At 40.6% G+C, this 25,570-nt stretch overlaps 1 protein-coding gene across 1 annotated transcript; it reads right to left on the bottom strand.

Annotated features, from left to right (window-relative positions):
- Positions 1 to 4,016: 4,016 nt before the first annotated feature.
- fah (fumarylacetoacetate hydrolase (fumarylacetoacetase)) lies at positions 4,017 to 25,553 on the bottom strand. Its single transcript, XM_071920855.2, has 14 exons — positions 25,442 to 25,553; positions 24,814 to 24,924; positions 23,676 to 23,797; positions 23,099 to 23,148; positions 22,552 to 22,642; positions 20,817 to 20,914; positions 19,996 to 20,048; positions 19,675 to 19,774; positions 10,810 to 10,940; positions 9,862 to 9,937; positions 9,085 to 9,131; positions 7,778 to 7,879; positions 7,075 to 7,192; positions 4,017 to 4,508 (listed from the first exon to the last, which is right to left on the bottom strand). The coding sequence occupies exons 1-14, from the start codon at positions 25,520 to 25,522 to the stop codon at positions 4,432 to 4,434; spliced, it is 1,257 nt and encodes a 418-aa protein (XP_071776956.1). The 5' UTR covers positions 25,523 to 25,553; the 3' UTR covers positions 4,017 to 4,431.
- Positions 25,554 to 25,570: the final 17 nt, after the last annotated feature.

Here is a 25,570-nt window from a genome sequence, read left to right as displayed (position 1 = left end):
TGTTTGAGGATCGAAGTGTGTGAGATGGTGTATAGGAATGGAGATAGGGAGCTGAAAGACCATGGAGGGACTTAATGACAAGCAGGAGGATCTTGTACTGTATGCAATATTGGACTTGGAGCCAGTGTAAGTACTGGAGGGTGGAGGATGAGTTCCCAGGGTCTGGTTCGGGTGAGCACTCTTGCTGTTGAGTTTTGCCTGTTAAGCCCATGAACTCACTCCAAGGAGAACAATGTTGCAGTCCAGCCTGGATGCAACAAAGGCATGTACGAGTGTCTCAGCTACAGAGTGTATGAGGGATGTACAGAGTCTGGAAATGTTTCTGAGGTGGAAGAAAGCTGTTGTGGTGATGTCAAAGGAGAGAGTAGCATCCAAAATGACTGGGAGATTGTGGGGGACATGATCTAGCCAGGGATAGACAGTGGGATGTGGGCAATTTTCTTGCGGGTGGCTGGGGAGGCAATGAGGATAGCCTCAGTTTTATCACTGTTAAGTTTGATATCCATGAGACAATCAATGAGAGCAGGGGGAGGCAGAGCGAGGGAGCGTCTGGTGCGTATGTAGATATGTGTGTCGTCAGCATAACAGCGGAAATTTAAGCCATTTTGATGGATGATACGGCCAAGAGGGAGCATGTAAATGATGAAGAGCAGTGGGCCCAGAACGGAACCCTGAGGAACACCTTGGGAGACAGATATGACTGGTGATGCCCAGTAGATTTTCAATGTGGTGGAGTAGAATGCCATGGCAGACTGTGTCCAACACAACAGTATTTCTGTCCTCTGCTTAGGCCTAAACCCCTGATTGAACACCTCAAACAAGTCATTTCAGTCCGTGTGGTTTTACTCCGCAGTCCGCTGTGGATGCTTGGAGATTTGCGACGCAGCTGCAAAGCCTTTATAAGAAATTCATGTTATTCTCCATCCTCAGATGAGTCAGATAAACCACATATCAACAGACAGATCGAGCCCAAAGCCAGTGGGCTGATCTTAGAGAATTCCTCCACGCTTGACGTTTTACCAATTCAGTGTGCTTTATTCCTGCTTTCATCTCTGATACTGCCTCAGACTTTCCTCTTTGCCCCTGTCGACCTTGAGAGCCCGTTGGAGCTCGGCTTCGCAGTTTGAAATCCACCTGCTCCATCAATAACACACACACACACACTGCAAAAAATATCCACCGTAACAAGTCATTTACTCTAGTATTGAGTCTTAAAATCATATTTTCTTTATAGAAGTCATAAAATCTGCCATTAGAGTGAGATAATTTCACTTGTTCTCAACACAAATCAAGAACTTTCTGTAATCAAATGGCATTTTCTTCATACTTGTGCAATGATTTGCCTTATTCTGTCTTGTTTCAAGATGTTTTAACTCTGAAACAAGTGGATCTGCATTGGAAACAAGTGAAATTACCTCACACCAATGGCAAAATTGTTTTCAGAGAAATAGGATTTAATCTGAGAATAAATGACCTGTTAAGATGGGCATTTTTTGCAGCGCACGCACACACAGGCATGCACACACACACACATATACACACATATACACACACACTCATGCACTCAGATGCACTCACGACCAAATTGGTACATGCACACACACCCCACCCATCCACCCACCCACACACACACACGCACACTCACACAGTCAGGCACAAGCTGTGTTCTATAAATCAGTCTTGGACTAAAGGTCTGTGGTCTGGTTACTTTTTAAGGAGCGTGTTGGCTTAACAGGCCTGACAATAGGCAGCATGTTGACATCAAAGCTGCCCACTGTGCTGTGAAACAGGATCGCTGCAGAGGGAAATGTCAGGATGACACACTCACTCAGGAACACGGCGCTGAAAATGAAAAGCTGATGGGGTGGAAAAACATCAAAGTTTCTGTCTCAAAAGCTCTTCATCTCGTCCAAACTGAGAGGCGGCATGCTGACCTCATCCAAGGCTTTCTGCAGTGTGTCTGAACAGTCTGAAACCGCAGGGAGAAGTAATGCTGGGTTCAAGTGATGTGGGTTTCTGAGGGCCAGTACTGATGGTTTTAGATTGGAAGCTGCCAATAGCCAATATTTTCTGCTGGTATTCGATATCTCTGAATTTGACCATTTTGATGCCAACAAAGCATTCGGTGTTTCCCCGAGAAAATTATTCTTGTCAGGGTGGAAAAGCCTCTGAAACAACATTTAGGCCATCATGGGACACTAAAACTCTTCATTGAAACCCTGGTGGAATCTGATCAACATGTCTCATTAGAATCAGTTCAGGTTAAGGTCTTCCCATAGACAGCCAGTGTAGTATTGATCAATTCTACAATAAATATGTAATCAATCAAGCTCCATCATACCCATCATATCAGAGGTGGACGACACTGACTGGACCAGATCTGATTTTTAATGAAAGACCAATATCAGCCTGATATATCAGTCTAACCCTAACTAATACCATATTTTTTCTTGTTTCCCACATACAGGGTTTCTGGTCTCTGAATGGAGTTGTGGGGTTTTTTTATTGGCCGATTCTCTGTGATTCCAGACGTTTTGGACTTAGAGGCTGCAGGAGAAATCTGCACCCACACCCACACCCACATCCAGTACATGCATAAGTACAGACACACTTAAAAAGTAAGCAGACACACATCGCTCTCTCCTCACTGACTTAATGCAGCAATAAACTCAACATTAAGAGCACTAATGACTTTCAGTCAGTTCATCCAAGTCTATCAGTCCACAGTGGGACGCCAGTATCCATAATGCAGACGGGACAGAGAGCCAAAAAGACACCAGCATCCATAATGAAACAGGCAAGCCAGCCAAAGCTGCCACGGTCCAACCAGTTTGCTCTGGCCACTGGCGCTGGATCCTCTTCTGGGAGCAGAGATAGTCTTTTATGTTCTCTGAATTATTTATTCATCACCTCCCACCTTTCAAATGGGAGCCAGCCTGGTTTGCTGCATGATTACAGCAGCTTGCTTAATCTCTCACCAATAACGGTGTATACAGTCTTCAGACACACACAAACGCATGCACACACACACACCCAAGTACAGTGATGCACAGACACACTCTAAGTAATGTTTCGCATCACACAACATCAATGCAGATTTCAGTGGTACGAGAATTTCTTCCAACAGAACCGCAGTGTTTCTGGCTTAGTAACACTAGACTGAAGCCCAGTGAAAAAGACGAGATCATGAATGCCACGGTCATGAATGAATGAGAAAAGAAGTCATTACCATTTATATTTTCTTTGCCATTCAAGTTTGCCAGGTTGCTAACTTACCAAATAGCACAGAAAAACTGTGGTTCTTTGGCTCCGCCCACTGAGGTTTAACTCAACCAATGAGACTGTTTCTGCCTTCAGTAAACGTTTGTAGAACTAAAAGTACAATCTGCAGAAAGCAAAAGGCAAGACAGTCACTTTCTGGTAACAGCCTTCACCTGGGTAGGTAATATTCTGAGTGTAACCTGTTACATATTACCTGTTTAAAACTTTAACCTGTAACATAATTATTTAGATTCTAAAATTCATAGAATGTGATGCTTAACACAGACTTTTTTCCAATTTACAGACAATAATGTGAACGGATATGTAAGCACCTGATAATGTTAGAACTGGTGGATAATGTAATAACTTTTTAAAATAGAATAAAATGTCCCTCTAAATTAGTCAAAAATGTAATAAAACCTGTTATTGTATTTTTTGAGAATGCAATACATCATTACATTTATATTCATTTTATATGCTGTATTACAAATTAAATTATCAGGCAATTTATTACATTAACAGGCATTAACAGGCTGTAATATGATTTCTCTGAGTACTGATTAGACAGTAACTATTATGGATTGCAGTTATCTTTAGTTGTAACCAGATTACTGCAATCCAGTTTCATGTAATAAAAGTTCTCCAACCCTGGCTGGAAGAAATGTGTAGCTTGTGAATAAAGAGTGAAGCCATCTAGTGGGTAAGTCAATATGAAAATGAAAGACACAAACACTAGAGGGATTAAAAATGGATGATTTCATTATAAATCAGGAGCCAAAACACATAAAACATCAAGGAACACTGGTATTGGCAGTAACACTTTGACCTGGAGGAGCATCCCTCTCACAGATGAATATTACACAGGATTTCAGTAACAAGGTCACTTTAAAACTCACTACAAAGCTCTGAGACTCCATCTAATGAATTTGAGAAATGGTCATGAATTATTAACTAAAGCTGATAAGACATCATTTTAAGAGCCAAATGTGTGTGTGTGTGTGTGTGTGTGTGTGTGTGTGTGTGTGTGTGTGTGTGTGTGTGTGTGTATTTTAGTTGTAGTCCTCTTCATTCCTCGGGATGGTGAAGGTCGAGGAATTAAAAAGCAGAGATACAATAGAGGGTGAGATAGGGGTGTGTGTGTGTGTGTGTGTGTGTGTGTGTGTGTGTGTGTCACTGTTGCAGGGCAGGAAGAACGGTCCCCATGCAGGGTCCAAAGCCCACCCTGTATCCAGCTCCTTCACAGTAACCTGGACAGATGGGAGGCAGAGGGACATGATTATTATTATCATTATTATTATTATTATATAGTACAAATGTTATACGGTTTCCACTTTTTAAGCACTTTTTATGTCAAGTTTTTATTAAGATGTATTATAGGGACATAACGCAAGACTTCCTAGTAAAAATAGAGTCATTTTGAAAAGAAAATGTTTTCAAAATGACTTACATTTTATAAAGATCAAGAATGAATAATATATGTTATGATTTTGTTTTACCGGGGAGACAACACAGCCCAAGTGAGGAAAGGAGATGAATACTTCAGCAGACTAGGTTTTACTCTTATTGGATTTTTATACTTTGACATACATTTCTTGAATTTACACCTAACTTTGACAGAAACCAGTGCCATTCATAGATTTTAAGACCGTAAATCCCGATGCATATTAAAAATGAAATGAAAAATCAAACAGGTGAACACTTTTTATATGTACAAACTGAATATGGGACGAACAAAAAAGGGAGCGGTGAGTCACTCTTCAGCTTACAACTGAATCTAGCCTGCAGTGTGGACAGAATGAGGGGAAGAGTGGGGATTGGGTGGTGTGTGTGTGTGTGTGTGTGTGTGTGCGTGTGTGTGTGTGTGTGTGTGTGCGTGTGTGTGTGTGTGCGTGTTGCTGCAACCAAAGGCTGACTAATGATTTCAATCAGCAGTAGAGGTCCAGCCATCGGGGCCCTGGCCCTTACACACACACACACACTCTTTCTTCTAGTTTTCAAGTATCAAATTCAATTTTTAGGGGGAGAAAGTGAAACAGTGGCAGCCTTGTACAACCCAGAGAATGAATGAATTATTAATGCTACACTGTGCTGAGACAGTGGCCTCTCATCCCGCCGCTGGCTGTGTGCAGGGCTTGTACAGCAGCTTTGACTGCTACAAGTTGTGGGAAACAGTGTCTCTGCAGAGCAAGCTGAACCGGCAGAGCTCCACACTAACTGATGTGCTGTTTGATCGCTGACTCCGCCGGGGCTCAGCAGCCTCCCAGGGAGGCCGTGCTGGGGATCAAGGTAAAGAACGGAGCACAGATTCTGTCCTGCATATGTGTGTCATACACACCTGTCTACCCAAACATTTTATTTTGGGTGGTAGTTACTTATATAAATTCACAACTGTTAGTCTACTGAACATGCAGTGATTCAGTGACGTGTCAGAAAAAAGCATGAGATGAAATTTGACATATTTATTTAACACTTCACATTAGGTGAGTGCATCAAAGTTACAGCAATATCATGTACATGTATGTACAGGTATGTGTCTGTATATATATTATATATATATTTGTATTTTGTTTTTGGTGTTTCTTGTTTTTGTATCCTTTGTTGCTTAGTTTGCGTTTTTCACTGGCTTGTTTTTATGTGTTGGCACTTCAAAAAAGGGAAGAAAATAACAATAAAAAGAATTGAACACAAAATTACAGCAACAGCCAGGAAATCTTTTCCATATCTCCCATGATTCATCAAGGCATTCCATGGCAATGCATAGTTTCATTTGAGGGGCGGAAATGTGAATAATAAAGAGGTGAGCAGTTATATAAGAGTGAATTAGTGACAAAAAATATGCTTATGTAGCTAACGAGGATGTTTTAATGATAGTATTGGCTATTTGGTAATACTTTACAGTAAGGGTACATTAATTAAGGGTTAGTTAATGCTTAATAAGCATTAACTAACCCTTAATTAACAGTTAACTAATGTGTCTGGTAATCATTTACTAATGGTGTTCATGTTAACTAAGGTATTAATTTATACATTATTTAATAGTCATCTTTATAAACTATTAAATAATGTATAAATTAATACCTTAGTTAACATGAACACCATTAGTAAATTACACATTAGTTAACTGTTAATTAAGGGTTAGTTAATGCTTATTAAGCATTAACTAACCCTTATTAAGTATTAACTAACCCTTAACTTAGTGTACCCTTATTGTAAAGTGTTACCGGTTATTCTAGTACTAGTAATAAAGTGATTCTCTACATTGTCACCCATGGGTGACCATGGGCACCAAAGGCACTCATTCAAATTCCACTAGTGGATTCTGTACAGTCCCAAGGCACAATTGTGATGACTATTTATAAACCTAACTAATTGATTTAGCAATGTTATTATTATTCATGTATCATATTAATTATATGAATTAACTTAGTTATTCTTTTTCTTCTTCTTTCTTGTTATTATTATAGGTTGATAGCCAATTTACAAGGCAGCAGTAAACACACAAAAGTAATTTCAGTAACAAATATGTGGGCTTGTTTTGACCGGTAATTGCGGTGCCTCCCTGGGGCCGGCCAGTGTAATTGTGAAAATGCCAGCCCACTGTGGTGACATGCATCAGTCCCCCAAGTTTCCTCAAAATCCTATCAGCAGTGTCTGAGATAGCGCATGTGACGGATGAATGAACAAATAGACGGAGACTGATCCGTTGTCCTAAAATACAAAAAAACACCCAAACCCATATCCTTCCTATCCAAGACCAATAAAACACAGGGAATCTAATACTGGAGCCGGGGTGTGAGGGATATTAAATCTAACCTGTGATGGTGACTTGGTCTCCGTCCTTCAGGAAGGTTCTAGCTTCTCCTCCGCCCAGATCGATGCTCTTAGATCCCCTCCATGACAACTCCAGCATGGAGCCAAAGCTCTCTGGATCCTGGAAACACACGGCGCAGGGACACACACACACACACACACACACACATCATACACATAGAAATATACTGCACATGTCAAAACGTTTGACAGACAGCTAAACAAACATTCTCTGTCTCATATTATATACACACCTACACACACACATACACACTGCAAAAAATATCTATTTTAACAAGTAGTTTAATCTAGCATTGAGCCTTAAAATCTTAATTTTTTTATGACAAAATGAAAAAATCTGCCAGTGTTGTGTGATAGTTTTACTTGTTTCCATTGCAAATCAATGTGTTTCAAGAATGTTCTTGAGTTTCTATTCCTGTCCTGTGCTTTGCAAAAGTAAATGTTTGTATTACTATACTAGTGAGGACCCTCCATTGACTACATTCATTCCATAACCCTAACCTTAACCTACATGCCTAACCTGAACCCTAAACCCAAAGTATAGAAGTGAGGATTGGCAAGAGGAGGATTTTCCTCATCTTTCTATCCTTGTAAGGATTGTAAGGATATTTGGTCCTTACAAGGTAAGTATAGAATAACACACACACACACACACACACACACACACACACACACACACACTCACAGGTCCACTGATGGTCCCGGAGGCCAGCAGGTCTCCTGGTCTGGCGTTGCAGCCGTTAACTGTGTGATGGGCAAGCTGCTGCTTCATAGTCCAGTACATGTACTATAGAGAGACAGATAGATGGGGATGAAGAGGGGGGGGGGGTCAGAGAGAGAGACGGTGTCAGGAGAGAGAGAGAGACTGTCAGTCAGACAACATCCTGGTTCTCCACAGCCATCCACTGTCAGGGAGGCTGCAGATAGCGATTCCCTGCATGCAGTCTGGTGATGCAGTCTTGAGAGCAGTGACGGACTCTGCAGCCTTGAACAGTAGACATACTTTTTAAATGGGCAGTAAGTAAGGCCTTCACTGCCTCATAGCACAAAATGACCACAATATATATGTGGGGGTTGATGGGATTGTTGATCAATATCAGTGACTCAACGATTACTGAGTGCTGAGTGCTGAGATTTGTGGCTTTCAAAACTCACTTTCTGGCCAGTACTCCCTACAAAATCTCCCTTCCCATTGTAGTTTCAAGACACTTGTCTTGAAACTGGGGTGCCAGAGACTTGTGTAGGAGGAGATATGTTCTATCAGTGTTGTTGCAATTCCCGCTGGTTGCCAATAGAGATCGATAAAGGTCATAGATTACCTAATGCCCCTTCAGGAGGTGGATATACAGTCACCCTACCATCCATACTGCATTGGTCAATAGTAATAACTCAGTCTGACTGCAACACCAGTAACGCCATTGTCTCATGTGTAGTGAATGGCTGCAAAGATTAGGGTGTGACCAATCATCACCGATATTTGCTCCGAAGAATTGCAAAGTAAACAACAGATGTTCTATCGGTGTTTTTCAGAGTTAGCACATTTTTGTGACACTATTACTAGTTTTGTTGGATGGACCCATGCCGTGATTAGGATATTGACACTACCATGATTTGTGTTGTTTGTGGACTTTTAGAAGTCATTGAAGGTAAGGAGTCGCCATTTTGATGGAGTCTGTTTTGTGTGCACTCCTGTTACAAAAGAGGGGTTTGTTGCTGCTATAACACTGCTAATCACAAAAAGGTGCATCCATATAGATTTCACACTTTCAAACGGTATATTGCATGGCCAGATTGATTGAAAATTTCACCCTAAAAGAAAGGCTATCGGCAAACCCTAGTGCACAAACACCACAGCAATGAGCGCTTAGCAGCAAAAATAAAAAAAATACAAGTATCTCGTAAATTGCCACTTTACACATCTCAACATTATCACATCATAGACATAGAGCAGACCTGCATTATACTGGATGGCTCAGTATACAAAGCTCTTACCTTGAAATTAGACTTGCATATGGTTGCTGCCTCTGCCATGCTTTGCCCTTAAAAACACACAGCATAAGTAACTTATGTTAGAACAGAAAATCTATTACAAAATAGATTTAAAAAAAAATAGATACAAAAAATAAAATAAAAGGTGGATAAACTATGACCTCCAGTCAGTGATCATCCTAAGGCAAACTACAGCTATATTTTCAGAAAAGCAATAATTTATGTATTTTTTTCCTTAAAAGACCCTATCCTCATATAACTTGCATCAGTTAGAAATTACTTATGATGATGTATGCTGTGAATTTAGGTCATAAAGATTGATGTCAGCCTAAAAAGGAGGGCAACTGAGTTTGGGTGGGTTCCCCCTCCACTACATCCCTGCTTACAACACTGTCCGTGTGTGTGAGTGTTAGATCCATGAAAACATAATGGAGTGTGTGTGGAGGGGAGGAATGGCAACCACTCTGCTTAAAGTGTAGGTGGAAAGTATAGGCGGTAAAATATTAAGCAACAGAGAGAGAGAGAGAGAGAGAGAGAGAGAGAGAGAGAGAGATTAGATGCAGCTCTCAGACATAAAAAGCATTTAATGGTAACTCATTACCATGGATGGCCTCAGGGCTTTCACAGCCAAGCGCAATGTGTGTGTGTGTGTGTGTGTGTGTGTGTGTGAGTGAGAGAGAGGGAGTGTGTTTAACTACAAAACTACATAGAGAAACCATTACAATTTATTAGATTATCGTCACTTTATGTACAGTGGCTATAAATATGTATAGTATGTACCTTTTAGCGACACGGACAGGTTAATGTTGAAGGTGTAAGCGTCGTCGTGTCGCAGGTAGGGGAGGGGCTCAGGCTCCTGCACAGAGAGCAGGAAAACAGGAACAACAGAAATAAAATGAACAAACATTTAACCATTTTCATGGCAAATTCCAAAATATGCACGTCAGGGTGGAAAAGCATCCGAAACAGCTAATATTATAATTATTTTACAATTAGTGAAAGGGAACAATCCACCCTTGGATCCTCTGACACTGTTAGATATTGTTAATATGTGATGTTCAATGCATTCCAGGAGTTCTTTTGTAAAGGGTTGTAATTTACTTTTTTGGTGTAACCAGTTTCCCTCAAACTGCCTCGTCTACTTATACTTCACTTAGTGATTTCCTACATTTCCCAGAATGCCTTTTGACAACCCCCAGAGGAAGGGGAGTGAAGTTGTTGCTTTCAGTAAATGTAGGTGGAGAGGGAAATAAATAGTGATAGTGATAGCATAGCATGAATGAGAGAATGAGAGTTTTTCCAGTTGAGGAAAAGTCAGAGTGGAGTCCCTTATTCAAAACACTGCTGCATTGCATTCTGGTCTATTGAGGCAACTGCTGGTGGAGAAAGTGGTCTCTCTGCCTCTTCTACAATGGATTTCTCCCTGTATGATTGTTGAACATTGATGCAAAATGCTGGATCTAGAAAGAAGCTTTGATTCTGAGGGACTGACAGCAAAATCTGACGTTTACCATTGGTGTTTGAGATAGCTGTGTTTTAGGGTGGATTTTTCCTTTAATGTATGTTTTAATTAATTCATGTTATTAATGTTATTACACAATCTGTCATGACATTTTGATCAGATTCCATACAAGCATGCATCAATATATTTTATACTTTATTTGCCTGACCAGAGAAATCATTCCAGTGTGGTGTGGGAGGATTTTAGTGGATTTTAGCGGTACTGACCTGGATGGCGTTGGGCTCAGCGAAGGGCAGCAGGGCCTCCATGGGGACGACCCAGGGGGAGATGGTCGTCCCAAAGTTTTTCCCCAGGAAAGGACCCAGAGGAACATATTCCCAAGCCTGGATGTCCCGTGCTGGGAAGAAACACACACATATGTACAGATACTGCATAAGTGCAACACAACAAAGTATATGATGTTACTTATAATTTACTTTGGAATTTGTTGCTGAAGTGAAAAAGTGGCACGGGTTGGAATGCTGGACTTGAGTAAGCATATTCACACATGCAAGAGCGCACACACACACACACACACACACACACACACACACACACACACACACACACAGATGATGAGGACTGTGCCATGAATAACTGGATTATGACTGGTACTCCTCATCTGAGGTTCAAACAGTTTGACTGAAAATATACTGTTTGGGGTTCAACTCATGCGTACCACAGTCGTTGGAAGTTCTCATTTCAACTCTCATTGCCTCTCTACTCTCTCATAACCTATCTACTGCAAAATCTCCTTGCCTCTGCATTTCTCAGTACAAAGGACTAACCCATCAGTCAGTCAGTGTCAATTCTGGTCAATGAGCCATCCAGGCAGCGTCTGTGCTGCGATGAACTGGTTGGGACTAATAACCCAGTCAGGATAAAACATCTAAAGTTATAATTTTATGTTAATATAAATGAAATCGTGAAAGCTTTTCCATTTGCTGTTCTAAACACCCGGTGTCGGGTAGCTCTTTCCTGGGAAAAATCCTCTGGTGCACAGGAAGTGATGCGTTTTATGTTTGCGGTTTGTTTGGAATAAAAAGAAGAAGAAGAACTGGGTAGTTGGCATGATCACCAAAGATGGAGACAAAATAGAAAAACAAGGAACTCGAGAATTACTACTTTATAGATACTGTGTGTAGGATTTGCACAAAATGTATCCCAGTAAAATAAAATGTGATAATGATCGTGGGCATAAGTGGCCTGTGTGAGCTTGGCTCTATCAACATATTTCATTTGCTTCCCCCCGCTGTTGCTTTTGCACTTGTACTTACCAGCCTGAAGGGAAATTACTTCTTAAGATTTGGAAAAAAAAAAACCTTTCAAATACTTACTGAAAACTCCCCCTATCATCCTCAATTGATTGCAAGAATAGATCATTGCGGTCACATTGGAATGGATTTAACAGCAATATAATGCACGTTACCTTGAAATATACACACACTACAAAACCTCTCCCGCTCACTGTGAAACTAATGAAGCAACAGGGAGATTATCTTCCACTATAAATGCTTTAATCCCGCTCTGCTATCAGTCTCCTCTTCTGTCTCAACACACAGAGATGGCTCATTGGCCAAGCCGTTCCCTCAGCCACTGGGAGCGTTTAAGAAAGACTTTTCAATTAAACCACCGTAATGAGAGGAGGGGAGAGGAGAAGAAGAAGAGGAAGAGAGGGGGTTTAAGTTAGCATACGGCTCTGTGTTAGAAATTGTGCATGGAAAATATTCATAGAAAAAGTGCTAAGCGGATGACTAATCTCATGAGGGCTTCGGCATTGGAGCACAAAATGAAAGCGATGTCAGTTCCCTCCCTGAAACTGCACATTCAGCAGCAGCGTCACAGAGGGAGAAATCGCTAACACCAGTGTAGTGAAAATACTGAAACCTGCTGCACAGAAGCATCTGTGCACCATTATGATGGGCTGTCCTTCAAATATATGGGCCCTCTCTGGAGAATGCAGGTGGAAATTTTATTGAATGTTCAAAAAAGGGGCAAAACTACCATTCAATCCCCTAATTTTTTGCACATTGTTTATTATATCATGCTCTGATTGTAATAATTATCATGCACTGCTTATAATGCACTTATGATGCCTTATAATCCCTAATAATGTACTACTTCAAGTGAAGCGTTGCTGAATGTAATTTTCTGATACTTGTGTTGATGATTATATTATGAGAAAAGTTTATCTATGCTTTAAAGGGGCTTGTAATCTTATAATGCTGTTCAAAGTGTTACCATAATTTAATAAAAGAAAACACTGCTCTCCATTCACTGACTTTAACATATTTCTTAGGGAGTTTTAGAAATGCCATAGTCTAAATTCAGAATTTGTGTAATATCTTAAGCAAACACTTCAAGTAAAGTGTTACCATAATTTCTTAATAAAACAGAAAAACCTCAGGCAAATGTGAGTTGCTCTATGTCTTTTACCTTACTGTATGGATTCTGCACACAGTACCAGTCATATGAGTTGTAACAGTAGACTCATGTGGCCCGGTCCTTTATGAGAATGGCACTGTGCGCCTATTCTTCCTCACACCTCACTCTGCCAAGGGCCATAAAAAAGTAATAGCTGCCGCCACGCTCCACAGAAGGCCATTGTGGGCTCTGGCAGAGGAATAAAGAAAGAAAATAAAGGCTAGTTGTTGTGCTGAAATGCCACTTGCTATGTGCCCTAAAAGTCTCCCTAAATCATACCAGTCAGGCTCCGGCATGGCATGAGAGGTGCAGGCAGCAGATTAGAGATTGCTTCAATATTTAACCAAGCCACAGAAAGGCTGAGAACGGTACTGCAACAGCAACTAATAGAACAGTTCGTCAGCAAGGGTGGAAGCAATGACCTGCATTTATTCTCAATACTGTGACTGAGTAGCTTTTTTGTGTACTTACTGTTTTGAGTAGTTTTTGAAGTCTGGCCTAAGTGTATTTGGCTTAAAGAACAACTAAACCCCAAACCCAAATCTGTGTAAAGCCTGACATCTAATGGTAAAAAACATGCTACTGAAATGACCATCTGCTATTGGCTGATCTTTGGTGCCAGCTGATGTCACCCTCTACAGAGTACAACATGTGGTGACATCACCTGGCACCAAAGATACTACTTAAGAGTTTGAACTTGAGTTTGATATTTTGCTACTCTTTCCACCCCTGGAAGTCTGTTGCCTCTTTTTGCTCCTTCCACCATCACTGCTCCCAGATATTGACTAAATGAATATGGTCCTCTATGCATTATTGTCGCTGCTACTATTGCTTTAACTTTGAAAAACGACTTCCATTGAAAAATATTTTCCAGTTGTATAACAATGTCAAAAGAGCTTAGTGAAGCAGTTTGGGGCCAAACTGTTCTCCTGAGTGCTGAAAAACTATCCCAGCGCCAAATTGAAGCTAAATTGAAAGTTTCTAAGGGGGTGTACAACACATGCTGGAGAGATTTTCTCAAACCAAGTCACTTTCATCCAAAGCAAGACCAGGCAGACCTAAAGTGACCAAAGCCAACTGAACAAAGAATGCCCTACTCCAGTTAGTAAAAGTTCAGTCAAAAGACGGTTGACAAACTGCAGCCTTAATGGGAGAGTAGCAATTTCCAAACCACTCCTATGATGACAAAACAAGTCTACATGTTTAGAATGGGCTACACAATACCACAATTTCACTGTTGAAGACTGGAAGAAAGTCTTGTTTACGGATGAATCTAAGTTTGAACATGACGGTTGTAATTGTAGAGCTTATGTGAGGAGACTGCTGCATGAGAGGTTAATACAATGGTGCATAAAGCCTGCAGTCAAACATGGTGATGGAAATATTCAGGTGTGGGGATGTTTTGCTTATTCCGGAGTTGGTGACTTGCACAGGATCACCTACACATTGACCAAAGAGAAGTAGCACTCTATTCTGCAGAGGCATGCTGTCCCTTCTGGCTTAAAGTTGTGTGGAAGAGGATTCATTTTCCAGCAGGACAATCAGCCTAAACATGCATGAAAGCTGTGCCAGGTCTATTTGAAGTCCAAGGAAGAACAAGGAGTGCTGACTTGCATGGCTTTCCCTCCACAGTCACCAGACCTCAACCCCACTGAACATCTTTGGGAACATTTGAAAAGGGAAAAGGCGAAACCTACTGTAACATCACAACACACTCTCTGGGATGCTCTAAGAGAGCTGGAATAATGTGGATTCTCAAATTCTGCAAAAACGTGTCAAATTGATACCAGACCGAGTGTAAGCTGTGATTAAGGCAAACGGTGGACACACCAAAGATTGAGAAATTTTGACTTTCAGTAAACACTAATACACTTTTTTGACTTATATTACTGAAAAATGGTGTAATCTTGTTTGAGAAATATCATTTGACTAAACATGTGTATTCATTTTTGATAAATGATGAAACAAAAAGAGTTCTTGGTAGTGGAGTCACACTTTTGGACCTCACTGTATTTATTGCAGAATTGATCAATACTACACCGGTTGTCTGTGGGAAGCTGAGACATTTTCCACAAAAGTGTGCATGAAAATGTTAAACTGAATTGATATTACGATTGTAAATATGACAGACGAGAACAAACAGGAAGATTCACTTTGAGAATGATGCTTGAAATCCAAACAGATGAAACAGATGGGAAAATGAACAGCTGTGTGTCTTAATTGAACGCATTTGCGACGTCAAGCACACAGCCCATCTCAAACTGTAAAGATGTTCTCTGTGTTTGTTCTCCCCAAGACAACTTGGGAAGACCTTTCTCCACAAGGACACAAGCATCAAGTTGCATGTTTCAGAGGCTTCTCCACCCTGACAAACATCATATTTTTGTAATTTGTGGGATGTCTTGGCATGATAATAGTCATTTTTTTAAGATCAGCAGCTTCAGTCCAAAAATACCAGTATCAGTATCAGCCTTCAAGAACTATTGGTCACTCATATACCTTAGTACGGATCAGACTGGTTCCAGAGACAGGTGGAAATTTTATTGAATGTTCAAAAAAGGGGCAAAACTACCATTCAATCCCCTAATTTTTTGCACATTGTTTATTATATCATGCTCTGATTGTAATAATTATCATGCACTGCTTATAATGCACTTATGATGCCTTATAATCCCTAATAATGTACTACTTCAAGTGAAGCGTTGCTGAATGTAATTTTCTGATACTTGTGTTGATGATTATATTATGAGAAAAGTTTATCTATGCTTTAAAGGGGCTTGTAATCTTATAATGCTGTTCAAAGTGTTACCATAATTTAATAAAAGAAAACACTGCTCTCCATTCACTGACTTTAACATATTTCTTAGGGAGTTTTAGAAATGCCATAGTCTAAATTCAGAATTTGTGTAATATCTTAAGCAAACACTTCAAGTAAAGTGTTACCATAATTTCTTAATAAAACAGAAAAACCTCAGGCAAATGTGAGTTGCTCTATGTCTTTTACCTTACTGTATGGATTCTGCACACAGTACCAGTCATATGAGTTGTAACAGTAGACTCATGTGGCCCGGTCCTTTATGAGAATGGCACTGTGCGCCTATTCTTCCTCACACCTCACTCTGCCAAGGGCCATAAAAAAGTAATAGCTGCCGCCACGCTCCACAGAAGGCCATTGTGGGCTCTGGCAGAGGAATAAAGAAAGAAAATAAAGGCTAGTTGTTGTGCTGAAATGCCACTTGCTATGTGCCCTAAAAGTCTCCCTAAATCATACCAGTCAGGCTCCGGCATGGCATGAGAGGTGCAGGCAGCAGATTAGAGATTGCTTCAATATTTAACCAAGCCACAGAAAGGCTGAGAACGGTACTGCAACAGCAACTAATAGAACAGTTCGTCAGCAAGGGTGGAAGCAATGACCTGCATTTATTCTCAATACTGTGACTGAGTAGCTTTTTTGTGTACTTACTGTTTTGAGTAGTTTTTGAAGTCTGGCCTAAGTGTATTTGGCTTAAAGAACAACTAAACCCCAAACCCAAATCTGTGTAAAGCCTGACATCTAATGGTAAAAAACATGCTACTGAAATGACCATCTGCTATTGGCTGATCTTTGGTGCTCCATCCAGCTGATGTCACCCTCTACAGAGTACAACATGTGGTGACATCACCTGGCACCAAAGATACTACTTAAGAGTTTGAACTTGAGTTTGATATTTTGCTACTCTTTCCACCCCTGGAAGTCTGTTGCCTCTTTTTGCTCCTTCCACCATCACTGCTCCCAGATATTGACTAAATGAATATGGTCCTCTATGCATTATTGTCGCTGCTACTATTGCTTTAACTTTGAAAAACGACTTCCATTGAAAAATATTTTCCAGTTGTATAACAATGTCAAAAGAGCTTAGTGAAGCAGTTTGGGGCCAAACTGTTCTCCTGAGTGCTGAAAAACTATCCCAGCGCCAAATTGAAGCTAAATTGAAAGTTTCTAAGGGGGTGTACAACACATGCTGGAGAGATTTTCTCAAACCAAGTCACTTTCATCCAAAGCAAGACCAGGCAGACCTAAAGTGACCAAAGCCAACTGAACAAAGAATGCCCTACTCCAGTTAGTAAAAGTTCAGTCAAAAGACGGTTGACAAACTGCAGCCTTAATGGGAGAGTAGCAATTTCCAAACCACTCCTATGATGACAAAACAAGTCTACATGTTTAGAATGGGCTACACAATACCACAATTTCACTGTTGAAGACTGGAAGAAAGTCTTGTTTACGGATGAATCTAAGTTTGAACATGACGGTTGTAATTGTAGAGCTTATGTGAGGAGACTGCTGCATGAGAGGTTAATACAACGGTGCATAAAGCCTGCAGTCAAACATGGTGATGGAAATATTCAGGTGTGGGGATGTTTTGCTTATTCCGGAGTTGGTGACTTGCACAGGATCACCTACACATTGACCAAAGAGAAGTAGCACTCTATTCTGCAGAGGCATGCTGTCCCTTCTGGCTTAAAGTTGTGTGGAAGAGGATTCATTTTCCAGCAGGACAATCAGCCTAAACATGCATGAAAGCTGTGCCAGGTCTATTTGAAGTCCAAGGAAGAGCAAGGAGTGCTGACTTGCATGGCCTTCCCTCCACAGTCACCAGACCTCAACCCCACTGAACATCTTTGGGAACATTTGAAAAGGGAAAAGGCGAAACCTACTGTAACATCACAACACACTCTCTGGGATGCTCTAAGAGAGCTGGAATAATGTGGATTCTCAAATTCTGCAAAAACGTGTCAAATTGATACCAGACCGAGTGTAAGCTGTGATTAAGGCAAACGGTGGACAAACCAAAGATTGAGACATTTTGACTTTCAGTAAACACTAATACACTTTTTTGACTTATATTACTGAAAAATTGTGTAATCTTGTTTGAGAAATATCATTTGACTAAACATGTGTATTCATTTTTGATAAATGATGAAACAAAAAGAGTTCTTGGTAGTGGAGTCACACTTTTGGACCTCACTGTATTTATTGCAGAATTGATCAATACTACACCGGTTGTCTGTGGGAAGCTGAGACATTTTCCACAAAAGTGTGCATGAAAATGTTAAACTGAATTGATATTACGATTGTAAATATGACAGACGAGAACAAACAGGAAGATTCACTTTGAGAATGATGCTTGAAATCCAAACAGATGAAACAGATGGGAAAATGAACAGCTGTGTGTCTTAATTGAACGCATTTGCGACGTCAAGCACACAGCCCATCTCAAACTGTAAAGATGTTCTCTGTGTTTGTTCTCCCCAAGACAACTTGGGAAGACCTTTCTCCACAAGGACACAAGCATCAAGTTGCATGTTTCAGAGGCTTCTCCACCCTGACAAACATCATATTTTTGTAATTTGTGGGATGTCTTGGCATGATAATAGTCATTTTTTTAAGATCAGCAGCTTCAGTCCAAAAATACCAGTATCAGTATCAGCCTTCAAGAACTATTGGTCACTCATATACCTTAGTACGGATCAGACTGGTTCCAGAGACAGGCATCAACGCCTGGCTGTTAGATAGAAGACCTGAGAGAGCAGAGAGCTGTTCAAACAGACCTCAGTCGCAACCCTGCTCTAATTGACTGACCTGCTTACATCCACCTCATGTTTAATACATGCAGCAAGAGAGAGAGAGAGAGAGGGAGGAGATCACGGATGTAGTGGAGGGTAAATCCACCACACCTTTTAAAGCTGAAACTCACAGTATACATCATGGTAAGTCGTATCAAACTGATGTGAGAGGGTCTCCTAAGAAACAACACCAAAAAGGAATGCTTTTCGGAACATGTAATTGAAATTTCTTTCTAATGGTGGTTGCTGGGATCACCGAATGGAGGTGATTATCTTCTTTTTTATGTACCACTACACACTGGCAGCGATGGAGGAACCTGTTAGACAGGCTATGGTTAGATGGGGCAGGAAAAGAGAGGATATATTAGAGAAAGAGCGACAGCACGATGCACACCTTCTCTAGAGGTTTCCCAGTTGAGTAAATAATGCATATTCCCAGTCATGTTCTGATGGGGAGGTTGCTCTGCCATTTCAGGCCGGCTTCCCGATGACTAAATATGAAGTGGCTGCAACAACATCTATAATGCAGAGCCAAATTAAGGAACAAGTGCGCTTCTAAGTGAAGAGTCACTGCTAATTAGTCCTATTGATTTGGCAGGCAGACTGTCATCTTTCATCGAATAACTAGTTAAAAAATCAGAACAATCTCAGAAAATTTTGGGAAAGGAGCATGAACTCTGCAGGTTATGTGTTGTGGAAAAACAACTTTGGTTAAGGTTAGGATTACGGTTTAGGTCATGGTTAAATAAGAAAAACTTTCGCTAAAAATGAAAACTTCACTCACTGTAGAAAACGTATTGCCATTAGTTGCTATTAGCGTTATTTCAACATCAAAGTACTGCTGTTTCTAGTTGTGTCTCCTCCATGTAATCCTTTCATGGTGGGGAAGTGTATTTCTCTCACTTTTGGAGCAAGAAGCATGTTATTGGCATTTTAAGACCTTGTGCTCATTACACACAATTTCGTGGGACCAGGCTAGAATCTAGATTGCAAACCAACTGCAAGCACATGCTGTATAATGAGGATGATGTTTGTGTGATGTTGCCTTGTGTAGAGGCTCTTACCGCTCCAGTCATTCATGAGCACCATGCCGAAGATGTGTTCATGGGCTTTCTCTATGGGGATCGGCTCTCCTAGGCGATTCCCCCCTCCGACAAAGAAGGCCTATTAAAGAGTAGAGAAACAACATTACACTAAAATAAATATTGACGTATGGTATTGTGTCATGTATTATCGCATACAGACTGTATCCCTGAGAAAGGCAACTCAGGCCCCCTGGCTCGATGTCTTTGTCATTTCAACATCTAATCAGACATTATAAACATGAAGTCGCCAATGTGTTCATGTGATTTCAAGTGGTTAGATAAAGTAAACGCTGTAATCACCATTTCCAGCTCAATGTCCAACTGCTTTGACGGGCCAAACACCGGAGGCTTGGCTAAGAGAAAGGAAAAGGTAAATATGGTTATCCATCGGCTCCAAGAGGTTAAAGTGTGTGTGAATAGCACTGCTGGATGGTAACATGTTACAGTAATGTTACTTTTCCCAGTAACAAATACTATGACAAATTGCTATTTTTATTTCAGTAATGATACTACAGTTACCGATCGAAGAGTAAGTTGTCACTTTTGTTATCACCCCCTCTAATTATCAGATTGTTGAAGCTGAATTATCCAAAAACTATATCCTATTCCATTCAGATGTAGAATAAACATGGTGTATTTTATTCCAATATCTTGGTTTGAGGAGTTTTTCTCTTCCATTGGTGAGTGCAAGCTCTTCTTGCATCTAGTTGTCAACACTTTGATGAGAAATGGTAGAAAATTGGACTCTCTGGGTAGAAGTATTCCCACACACTAATTTGATGAGAAATGGTACAAATGTTGACTTTCTCTGGGTGGAAAGATTCCACTACTTTGATTTTATTGAGCCAAACGATGACAAGAACACTGGACAACAACACTATTTGGAGGGGAAAACTGACTTATCCTTGTTTTTGAAGGTAAGAAAGAATGGAAACACCAATTTGGGAGGTGAAATCTAACCAGCAGTGCGACAAACTTCTGCTCCCAAGTAGTAATGAGTACAGTCATAATATTACTTTTGGAATGAGTGATGAGAAATTAGTAATATGTGACATTTTTTTGAGTAATAGAGCGCAACAATGGTGAACGGTAAGGTCGTTTCAACAGGTAAATGTTCTTACTTTGGTCAGGTCTCATTTGTCCTGAGGGTCGGCGGATGGGTGTCCCAGAAACCACCACTGATGATGCTCTACCATGGTACCCAACTGGAAGCCTCAACCTGCACAAAACCACTACCATGTTAACACAACGACCACAGTGGGAAGAAGCATATTTAGTTTGGAGGTGGGCCACTGTGCTCAGACCAGTCGGTGTATTAACCTTGTATAAAATGTCTATTCAGAAGAATGGGGTCGCACTGGACAGAGATGATATTTTCAACCTTTATTTCGGCATTCCAGCCTTCATCAGTGTCTGTAGATAAGAGGTCCATTTCCATCTTATATAGGGTGTTTGTGGGTCATTCATTCAGTCACATTATATGCATATCAAGTGTTTTTGATATAACACAATAGTGGTTCAACCTATATCCAGTTCATGAAAGCTTTTACATTGTCTGTTCTAAACACCTGGTATCTGGTAGCTCTTTCCTGGAAAAAATCCTCTGGCGAACAGGAAGTGATGGATCTTATGTTTCCAGTTTGTTTGGAATAAATAGAAGACTGTCACCTACAGAAACTCAAACTTCATGAACAGAAAATCCAAGGAAAAAGACGTCACAGGACTGGACACACTGTTTGATTAACGGAGTAGTTTTTGACTACCATCTTTTTTGACTGTTTTCTGAATGTCTCTCTGCCTCATACAGTAACCACATTAATCCTTGTTATCAACCACTACATTGTACTACATACCCTATTGATGTTTGGTCTCTACTGAAAATGTATATGGATTTGCACTTTTAGCTTCATGATTTCCCTTCTGCACACTGTTAATGTGTTTAGAAGTGAACCCAGTTGATATGAATCTGGGGCGGTGGTAGCGGGCTTGTAACCGAAAGGTTGCCAGTACAAATCGCATGACCAGTTGGAAAGATGTGGGTCTCTCTCCTCCCTCAACAACTACTGTCAAGGTTCCCTTGAGCAAGGCACTGAACCCCCAACTGCTGCTCAGTGGCCTCCAGTAGAAGACTGTGGTTGTACTGGGCAGCTCCCAGTGTGAATGTGTGTAATTGTCGGTGTGAAGCAGCTTTTTACTGGAAAAGTATAGAGCTCACTTTGGAGCTGATTTTCCCTTGATAAATAAAAGTAAAAAATATGATTTGATTGAACTGAATGGTTTCAAAAGTCCAAAAACAGTCCATACAGTGGTCCGCTTATCTATAACATACAGATATAGATGAAGGCTGAAGTGCTAAAAACATGTTGTCCATCATAAAAGAAATACGGCTTAACAATATCCTGCGACCCCATTCATTTGTACAGATATGGGAAGAAACCTCGGCAGCCAGGGAGAACAACCTGCCAAACATGTGCGTAACCGGTACGCCGCTTGTCAGACTCAGACAGAGAAAGGAGAGAGATAGAGATGCCCAGGCAGCCTTAGCATTCCTCCCGTGAGAGCCAGAGAATAAATGAAGGCTGGCTGCGGTGTGTGACTGAGGCATGCTGCGGGGACGCTCCGAGAGCCATGCTGCAGTGTTTAAATGCAGGCTGATGCACTGAGGTACAAATCAATTAGAGAAACCTTGTAGTGTCCCTCTGCATATTGCTGCTCACAGAAAGCCTTGAACAATTTGTTCCAGCCTGTCTCTCAATATCTACCCGAACAATGGGAATAAATCAAGGCCTTTCACTCCGCCTTTTAGGTCACTGCCTGTTAATATACTGCATGTTGTTAGTTTGATGGATAGCGTACCAGTTGGGCATCAGAGCATTCTCCTTCCCCCTGAACATGATGCCAACATTGGTGGCGTGATCCTTGGAGGAGTAGAAGTCAGTGTAATCACCTGTGGGAAAACAGATGGGATAGTTGATAGGAAAAACAGTCCACACTGCTGGAAGATTCACTTGAAACAACAAGCCAACTGCCTATATCATCCTTTTTCATACTGAAGTCACTCAGCACAGACCTGAGTGAATAAAACCAAAATAATGGAATGTAAATGTAATGCATGTGTTGTTAAACAGTGCCCCCTTGTGCTGAAATATCCATGTCCTCTGTTCCTGTTGACTTGCTTGGCTGGCTTTGGATGAAGTCAAAAGGTTGAGACAAGCCCCATCGACAGAACCAAATGCATTATTCAAAAAGTGGGATCATAAATTTCAGAGATGTGGCAGCGCTGAGGGGGAAGTCGCATCTCCATTGACTGGAACTCTGGATGGACGCAACATCCAACGGCCATCGCTCAAAACCACAGCTCCGAAGACAGGAGTTTAACCTGTCACACATGGGAGGAGCTCACCGATTTCTGCAGGCAGGTGCATAGTGGCTGAACTCTGGTGGACAAATGCTCTGCAGACACAGAAAGAAAGAACAAAGTCTGAAAATAAAAGCTCTCTCAAGAAAAGACCTAAAGGCAGCCCGCTGCCAGATACTGCAGCTAGACGCCTATTGGAGGTTGTAAATACAAGGAATTGACATTAGTTTCTTTACATTTGACCATTTTCATGCCAAAAAATTACAAGTATTCAGCTTTTCCCCCAGAATTTTATTCCTATCAGGGTGGAAAAGCCTCTGAAACAACATCTAGACTATGGGACACTTACATTCTCCATTGAAACCTAGGATAATAATCATAGTAATAATAATAAAACATATTCATGCATGCGTTTGTGGAATCCAGTCAAAATGTCTCATTAGAATCAATTCAGGTTAAGGTCTTCCTATAGACAACCAGAGTGGTATTGATCAATCATACAATAAATATGTATTCAAAACAAACTGCATTGTATCAATCAAATCAGAGGTGGATGACACTGATAAAAAAGCCAATATCAGCCTCATATACTACTGTATGTCCAGATGATATGCAGACTGACCTGGTCCGGAGGCTGATGTCGTCTCTCAGTGTGCTCTCACTGGCTGACAGCAGGGCCTGCAGCGTCCTCCTGGCCTCCCTCCACGCCTCATAACCCAGACCCATGAACGCATTCAGCGTGGGCTGGCAGGGAAAGCATGTCAGTCTATGCTCTACATTTGATTCACATAATACACCATATCTTCCTTATACCTCCTCCTAATATACACTGATATATGTTGAAGGAGCAGTACACTGACTCAAAGAAAATCACACCTTAAATGGTCCCTATATTTCTGCTATTCTCATAGTTCCTACACATAAATGAGTGCATATACTATATACTCTTCAAGTTTTAGACATATACACTCTACCAAAAGTGATCTATATTGACCTCACTTATCTTCATATTTAAAAATGAATCTCACTAGGTATCTCACTAGTATCATCTTTTAAATCACTTCTTAAAAGACAATTTTATTTTTGCACTTTACACTGGCTCTGAAGTTTCTAATGTTAAAACCTTAAACCATTAAAACCATTAAAACCACGTCATGCCCATAGTAAAGCCATCCTCTAGCAAGAGTACCATTACTATCACTGCTATGAAAAGGAGGGTAAATTATGACCTCCAAGTCGGTGATCATCATAAGGCAGACGACCACCAATATACAGAAAAATCAAGTATACTTTCATAAAAGCATTCATGTACTAATGATTTTTTTTTCCTTAAAGGGGCATTAAGTAATCTGTGACTTTTATGGACCTCTATTGGTGTCCAGTAGGAACAACACCAACAGAAATTCTAGACAACTTTCCTTGCACCCCACCACCCCTCCCATCCCTTTGAGCAATGGTGGCCTGTAACTGACAAAAACAATAAAGTCACATTTTCATGCTGTAGAGGAGACAGCTAAGTATCACTGAGTCAATGGTACTGATCAGTGAAAATCTTACTTTAAAAGGTCTTATCTTCATGTAACTTATATGAGTTTGGTAGTACTTCCTATGATGTCATCCAATATGTCAGATTCATGTCAACCTAAAAAGGTGGGTAAAGTGAGTTTTGGTGGGTTTTACTCTCCACTACATCCCTGGTTACTATAAATGATTAACATGGTAAAACAGCTTAGACAGCACAGAGAAGGTTGTGTCATTACCTGGTCAAACACATCCTGATGTTTGGATAGCACAGGTCCTCTAAACAAAGTCTTCATCTCACTGAGGTCCAATATCTGGTCTCCGATGGCAACCCCAATGCGATGTCTGGGCTGAGGAAATATAACATCACTTCACCTTATCAAAGCCATTACCACACATGTTGAGTTGTGACAAGCCAGCCAGAGTTAACAAGAATAAATGGAAGTGAGGCAATTTTTCCTTCATCAAAAATAAATTTGTCACTTAAAAAAATGAAATAATTATTAGAGTCTACAGAACTGTACTGAATATGGAGTGTTACACTACACATATCTTGCTGAGATCCTTGCATCGAGCTTCAATAGTTGTATGTTATATGTGGAAAAAACAATTGTATTTTCATTTAGCACAGATTCCGCCTTAAATCTATTTTTTTATTTTCACTTTAATACTTTTCATCTCATCTTTATCTTATTACTCAAAGCATGTGCATCGATAAGGCTTTTATTTTGAAAGTCATGACTGGAAGTCCTATGTGTTATATTCCGGCTGACTTGACACTGCTCCACTGCTTGTGTCCATGCAGCAGTGTTTAATCTGTTTGTAAACCCAAGCACTTCCTCCCCTGCATAAGAATACTGTACTTACGTTATCCGGTGTAGAAAACACTCCATAAGGCAGATTGTGGAAGGAGAAATCGGACTTTGCGTCTACTTTTACGAAAGACATCTTCCAGTTTGCAGTAGTGCCGGTCTATACTCTACTGAGTGAATGAGT

Source organism: Centroberyx gerrardi, chromosome 1 (assembly GCF_048128805.1).
Source record: "Centroberyx gerrardi isolate f3 chromosome 1, fCenGer3.hap1.cur.20231027, whole genome shotgun sequence".
In the NCBI taxonomy this organism is placed as follows: Eukaryota; Metazoa; Chordata; class Actinopteri; order Beryciformes; family Berycidae; genus Centroberyx; species Centroberyx gerrardi.
Note: the sequence above shows the minus strand (reverse complement) of the source record. Positions and strands in the feature narration are given on the sequence as shown.